This window comes from Penaeus chinensis, chromosome 6 (genome assembly GCF_019202785.1).
Source record: "Penaeus chinensis breed Huanghai No. 1 chromosome 6, ASM1920278v2, whole genome shotgun sequence".
Classification (NCBI taxonomy): Eukaryota; Metazoa; Arthropoda; class Malacostraca; order Decapoda; family Penaeidae; genus Penaeus; species Penaeus chinensis.
In genome coordinates, this window is record NC_061824.1 from 5,241,070 (window position 1) to 5,248,569 (window position 7,500).

General features: G+C 33.6%; 1 protein-coding gene across 3 annotated transcripts in view; it reads left to right on the plus strand.

The window, feature by feature from the left end:
• LOC125026562 overlaps positions 1-7,500 on the plus strand; it is a 40,037-nt gene that overhangs the window by 30,256 nt on the left and 2,281 nt on the right. For all 3 annotated transcript variants that reach the window (XM_047615077.1, XM_047615076.1, XM_047615078.1), the window contains exons 3-7: positions 1,471-1,620; positions 1,838-2,056; positions 3,854-4,070; positions 5,188-5,334; positions 5,460-5,570. In XM_047615077.1, the coding sequence (XP_047471033.1) occupies positions 1,471-1,620; positions 1,838-2,056; positions 3,854-4,070; positions 5,188-5,334; positions 5,460-5,570 (844 nt within the window). The remainder of the gene's footprint in view (positions 1-1,470; positions 1,621-1,837; positions 2,057-3,853; positions 4,071-5,187; positions 5,335-5,459; positions 5,571-7,500) is intronic.

Genomic DNA, 7,500 nt, shown 5'->3' on the forward strand with positions numbered 1-7,500 from the left:
ATGAAAATTACTCTCGATCACATGGCAACGTCTCTGTTGGGACGTCGTAGTGACTTTGCTTGATCAAGAATCAAGAGTTCATATCTCTTGTAGTAGATTCCTTATATGATCATTAGCCCCTCTGCTTCCAGGGGGAACGTCCAGGTTCTGGGCATTGAGTTCCTTGGGGGACTGCACTGCAAATTACTGTAAGAAATGTGTTTGCTCTGAAACTATGTGGATGGTTCTTAACCTGATACTTATAAACTATACTCTTCAATTTATTTAAATCAGAAATGGCTTTGATTTACCCTTTCCTCTCCTCCTTCAGGTTATCGTTTTAACATTATTAAAAACCAAAATGAATGAGCTACTGCTTCAGAATCCAGAACTTTTCAAAAGTTGTTTAATTTATCTACCAAACATTTATTTTTCATATTTCATGGATCACATTTGGTCATCAGGAATAATGCTGATGCAGAGAATATTGGAAGATTTATTGTTTTTACATTATTATTAAAAAATGTTTGACATCTTGACCAAGTTAATTTATTTCTTTATTAAGCTTGTGAAGTTGGGTGATTTATCTAAAAGAATTTAAGAACACGAGAGCAATTCATGTGTCAGTGATATACAGTATCCCAATACCACTCATGGGAAAAGAAACATTAAAGATTATTTAATTTGATTTCAAGTGAAGAGATAATCCCTTTTGATATATAATCGAGCTTGGGATTTTCCAGTTATGCATAATTTTTCATATTCTGTAACAAATTTTTGTCTCTTTTATTTCTTGGGTGATTTAAATTATTGGATATATTTCTCTTTACCAGCCACTTTATACATTGTCTTCCATTTTTTCCTTTATACATTGTCTTCCATGTTATTTAATATAATAATTTAGGCATGCATTTCTTTGGGTTGTAAATGAATTTTTTTTTTTTTTTATCTACAACTAATAATTTTTATCAATGATTATGTTTGGTATATTAATGCAAATGGTAGAGAACACGAACATTGTAGAAGGATTAAAAAAATGTTAACAGGATTGTTAATTTAATTTCAATTTAATTCAAGTTATTTGGATATCAATTATGAAGTAGTTCTACCTATAAGGTCAAGCTTTGAAGGAACCAGTCCATGCTTTTACTGAATAATTATTTCCACAAATCATAACTCTTTGCTTTTATGTAGTTAAAGCTCCCATGAAAATGTGTTACTCAATAAAGTTATTGGGTTACCTCAGATCTCAGGCATAAAAATTTCAGTGCTGTCTACTGTGTTGAAAATAGATGGATATTAGAAATATGAGAGTAGTACATTATATCAATATGAAAGTCTTCAATGGTATAATTCTATTTATTTTGATGCATTTTTTTGTTTTGCATATTTTTATGTAATTTCTGTTTATTACTATGTTTATTTCAATAGTTGTCTTTTATGCAAGTTAATGTGTAAATTTATAAGCTAACATTATTTAATTGTTAACAGGATCGGTACACGTTTGCTTTTGGTGGGAGTGATGGAGAGATAGCAATACTAAGTGCCCTAAGAGGAGAATTAGTACGCACAGTTTCTCTTGCTACTCTTAGCTTGGCACGGGCCCTCAATGCCCTTACCTTCTCTCCCGATGGATCTAAGGTAAGAGGGATAGAAATATTTGTTTAGTTGAATATGTATAAAACCTTTTTGTCTTAGTGTTATAGCTAGTTAAAATTTACTTTCTTCTACTACCTGTTCTTTAAATGCTTATATTGAAATTTGCAGTTTCATGGGACAAAGAAATAATATTGTTTCCCTGTCATGAGATTTTCGTTATTTATTAGTGTGCATAGTATTTTCCTTACATTTACTGCAGGTCATTGCAACATCTGTCTCCCGGAAAGTCAGCATTGTGGATGTGGAGAGAGGAACTCCTGTATTGGCATATGATAACTGTGTTAGTCCAGGGGAAGGTCGGCAGCCATTGGTGATGCACCCCGATCTGCCCTATCTCGCTGCCTGCATTACCGTTAATGCAAGGGGGATTACCCTTTTGGATCTCAGGATGCCACTGCCATTAGATTTTATCTATGATGTAAGTTGTTGCAGTAGATATGTTGTAGATTCACCATCCTTACCACAAGTTTGCAAGTCTGTATGACCACAATAACCCTTGTACAAGACAAAAGTATCTATCTTTAGACATCATGGTTTTTGGCTCAATAAAAGTGAATGACTTTGGATTTTATGTCCAGGGCTACAATGTGGTCATAAAGGCAGTCATAATGTAAAAGTTTTATGAAAGAAGGTGAATTTTAGAAGTGTTTGTTGTAAAAATCCAATGTGTATTGCTGTATGGAGTGTAGGCCACTTTGCTAATCTTTCTTGTACTATTAGGTAAATGTTGCTATGTTTAACCTCTTAGTCATAGATACTAAATATGGATTAATGATATTGATTGATTTGAGGAAAGGTTTGTAGGTCTGTTGTGTTTTCTCTTTGTAAAATTAAGAAAATGAGTAGTAATATTAACCCAAAACCAACAGGCATGGCATGTACGTACACGGCATGCCCACTTTGAGTTTACTTTATTTATTGTTTATACAAATAGATGGCTCCACTTGTACTAAGTCACCATTGAGCCAATTATTAGTACTTGTCTCACCTGTTTAACCTTTTCCTTGATTTCCAAAAATATTTTATGTTATCTTATATTACTACTACTAATCAGTAACATTATAGTAATTATAGTATCTTTAATAAAAAATGCAAATTCAAGGAAGGGTGAAATTAGGTAAGGTCACAAGGTCTACTTATTGACTCCTCTGTGGGTAAGCACTAGCAGAGCCATCTATGTGCAGAGACATTTCTTGTTATCATTGTATTTATAATTAGATGCACATGTATGTTAGAAATGAATTGATAGCAAATTAGCAAACCCTCAAATATGATTAAAATTATTTTTTTTCTTTTATATGTGTCCAGTGATAAGAAAGTCTGCCACTAAGTAATTCTGTTAAATAGCTGTATTTTTTTACATTCTCATAATTATGATGCACATGAACTTAATTCTATAAACTTTTATTTTATTTTATGTATAGTCTTTATTCATTTCAATTTTTCTCCATGGATTTTGTTCATACTATTATTTTGGTCCTTTAGCATGCTATTAGTTACAGTTTTTTTCCATGTTGTTTATTGACTTTGCAATGGAGGCCTCTCTTCCAGCCCATCTGATGAGCAAAATGCATAGACACTATGACGAAGAAATTGCTAAGTGGATTATCTTAGCTTAATAATACATCACTTATTACTAGTGAAAACATTATGCAGTTTGGATGAAATTCTTTTGGCAAGTATTTGAATGTAGTAAAGTAAAATTGCATCACTTACTAACACAGAATGTTAAGTAAGGAACATGTCTTGTGCGTGAGGAGGTTAACATGCGGCTGCTATAATAAGCAAAAACCAACAAGTTGTCTTGCTGTGAAATCCTCATGGACATACTTTGTATTTTGTTGGGACTACCCCTGAGCTTTAGAGTGAGCAGTTGAAAAGCATGAATTCAATTTATTTTAACTGGATGCAATACTGATAAGTCATAGATTGCATATCATAAAGTACATCTTTATCATTTTGTAGAATGTATTCATGTAAATTGACTTGAAATTTGGGATTTTATTAGTAAAAAGTGCACTAGTCTCCATTTCATTAGATATGTTTGATACTACATAGTATAAAGAAAATTATATAAAAAACAAAATTATACAGAAGATGCTGTTTTTCACTGTATTAATGGAGTATCTGACATGAAATTGTTCATTTGGTACCATGGCAGTAAAGATACTACTTAAAGCCATTGTAGTAATTGTTGTTTTCCTTTATTTTGCAGTTACATGAGGACAGCATAAATGACCTGTGCTTCCTGGATGGGTCATGGCCATGGGGCTCAGGGAAAGCTGTGTTAGTTTCTGGGTCTTCTGTCGGTCAGGTGAAAGTGAACAGTGTGGATGGACGTCCCCTGTGTGCCTTCACTACAGAGCCACCTGTGACTTGCCTGGCACCATCCCCAGAGCCATACAACACCACTGTATCCCAGGGTTATCCTAGTGAGTATTGTTGAATAAGTGTAATGCTATTGGTTCTTGAAGGGAAGTGTCTTCCAAATCAGAGAAGCATGAACTCTTTTGCTGGTGATCCTGGAGTAATTATATGACACTCTCTTGTTGGTTAATCATCTGAATCAATGAGGAATGGATCTAAACTGAGATTACTACAAATCTTCAAGTATACTTTAGAGCAACATGTGAAGGTACATTGATAAAGAATGGGATAGTCTCAGGCTTTACAAAATAATATTATAAATATTCAGGACCCTCAGCAGTTGAGTTAAATCATAGGATGAACTTTATGAATTTAAAATCCTTTATCATTGTTGAGGAATTATTTAACCTGAGAACTGAACAATTAAGAAATCTGGCCATCCACGTGAAGTGAAAAAATTATGAAGGTCCCAGTTTTCAGAGCTATCTGAGACAAGAACTATAGCAAATGCGATAAGTAGTTATATAGCTGGGTAAAATAGAAATCTTTTACCCCTGTATTGTCATATTACCAGATGTCAGGTGATGAGTCATCATGTCATAAGTTCATATGGTGCTAGCCAAGATGAGGTCATGCTTGCCCAGCCACAAGCCAGACAGTAGTTCTGTGTTCACTAATATATGCCCATCTTTGGCAGACTTTACAGGAAATATGCCAATCATTCTTATTTTATCCTATTTTTCAGTACATATCCTGCTGTGAATGTAATGACATAAAATGAACAGGCCAAATAGATTTTTAAAATATACGAATCTTAAAGTTAGTGGATGAATAATGAAGGAAACTTACTTTGTTGCAGAAAAATCTTTATCCGTGATTTTTAAAAATATAACAGGATTAGATGATCTCATTTTCATTTCCTAGAAAATAGACTATTTGGTAATATTGTTTTATTCTTTCTCTTATAATTCTCTTCACATGTTACTCAAGCTTATATGTAATAGTGCACAGTAGTGTTGCCATATTTAATGATTTTATTTAAATCCACATGCATTAGCTGAATAAGTTTTTAGAAAAACATTAACTACTTGATAGTTCCTGTACTATAAATCTTACATAATATCATATCTTAAGAAAGTCTCATATAGATTTAAATAATAAGGGCCATTTCACAATTTTCAGGTGTGATGATGGCAAGCACAGGTGAAGGCCTAGTCTGTTGGTGTGTAGGTGAACGTCCCTGGAAGTGGGAGAGCAAACAAGTGAGTCCCAGCCGTGTATCTCGCATGAAGTACACTCACAGTGGAGGTCTCCTCTATTCGGCTCAAGGTATGTTCCTCAGTATAGTTGTGCAGAAAACAAATGTATAATAGATATTAATGCCTAATGAATATACAAATAATGGAGAAAGAATGTGCATATATGGTATACATGTTATTGATTACTCTGTACAGGTCGTTCAGTAAACAGATATCGGCGATATCCAGAGAGTCACCAGTGTGTTGGTGAAGTGTACGCCCACACTGCTCCGATCTTGGATTTGGATTTATCTCCATATAATGAATGTATCCTTTTAGTGCGTACGGTTTCTTCCTCTGAAATTGAAGTTAGTTTATTTTGGTATTTCCAGCTCTTTCAAGGTTTGTCTTTTCTTTCTCCCAAAATACCTTCATTATGGTTTTATTTATAATTATTTATCAGTTAATATCCCTTGTAATATATTATGGTACATCACATTATAATGGGTCAACACAGCAGTTCCAAGGTATAGAAAATTTAATCATAGCATCTACCAACAGCATGTCACAAAATTTTGAATGGAAGCCAAAGTAGAAAAGGTTGTGAGCAATGTTTTGAAATTAGGATCTTTCTTCTCACCAGCATTATTAGCATCTAGTTCAGGGGTGTCAAACTCAAAACTCTTTGAGGGTGAATTTTAATATCAGCTACTGTCTTGAGGGCCAACAAAGGTACATAAATGGTTCCCCAGGATTACGTCATTAATATTCCGTACCTGTATGTAAAGTTCTACTTATTCAGTTTTAAATAATGACATTAACCCAACCACCCCTTATTTATGTTATGTCCCCTGTAGTTTTTTGTGAATTTTGTTACATCAGATGGCTCCACATGTGCTCAGCCAGCAGAAGTCTATCAGTAGTTCCTAGTGACCTATCTTGATTTCCCAATTCCTTGAATTGGCGGGAAAATGTGTTTCTTTTTAATACAATTGATATCGCTACTGTTATTATTGTTAATAATGTTATGATTATTATATTGTTATTAAAATCTTGACAACATGACTATGAAATCATGCAAAAGACCCTTTCCAAAAGTCAAGGAAAAAGGTAAACAGGTGAGATAGGTAGGACTAATAACCGACCACTTGTAGAGCCATCTATGTGTAAATACAATAAATAAACTTGTATTACAGTGGGCATGGCATGTATTCTTGCCATACATTTTAATTGGGTTAATAGTAGTGTAGTGCAATATTCATGGGCTGCTGAAGTTAATTGTACAATTTCATTTTTGTATTTAAATAGAAGAGGTATAATTTACCTTGGCATATACATACTGCCATGCAACTTGCATTGTTTACTTTAATTTCCAATAACTGCACTGATAAAAGTGCCTTTTCTTCTGTGTAAGATGTTATGGCTTCACTCTTGCTTTAAAACTATTAAACAATTTTAATTTTATATGATCTGCTTCCCCCCATTATGATAGCAGTATTGCTAACAATAGCACTATGAATTAAAATATTACAATTAAGAATATTTTTTTTTATGAAGTCCCAGTATATTAATCATATATTAATTTCCTTCGTGATGATCATATTTTCATAGGCTAATCATTATTCTTGTCACCCTGTGGAAAATTTAGTACCATCACAAAGGCCACATTTGGCCCATGACCCATGAGTTTGACATTTCTTTTTAATTTCTGATCATCCTAAAAGACGAAGGACTAGCTTAACTAATGTAAAACAGCCTACTGTACTACTGTAAGACTGAAATAGCAAATGTGCTGCAGGCCACATCTTTGACACCCCTGATCTAGATCTTTTACTTCTTTACCATAAAAGTCAAGTTTATTATACAACCTTGGAAAGGAAACAAAATACCAACTTGAAAAGTGATTTCCATTTCTATCCTCTTGGGATGCAGTGAATAAGGTTAGTTGTATATGTTTCCCTCTCCTAAAAGCAAAATCATCCATAAGCTATGTGTTAGATACTAGTTAGACACTAACTAGTTCATGTAAAGGAAAACTGATCTGGGGATAATTCATGAGGGAAATAGTTGGAAAGGCAAAGTGTCTGTTTCATGTGTGACTTCTGAAGTTATTAATTTTTATTTAGTTATTGTTGGATAAGTCACATTCCTTTGGTATCAAAAATGTATGAAATGTTTATCATGGACCTTCCCCATGAAGTTTATAATGATGGAGAGACCTGTTCTGTCTGACCATATTTACCCTTCCCCCATCAGT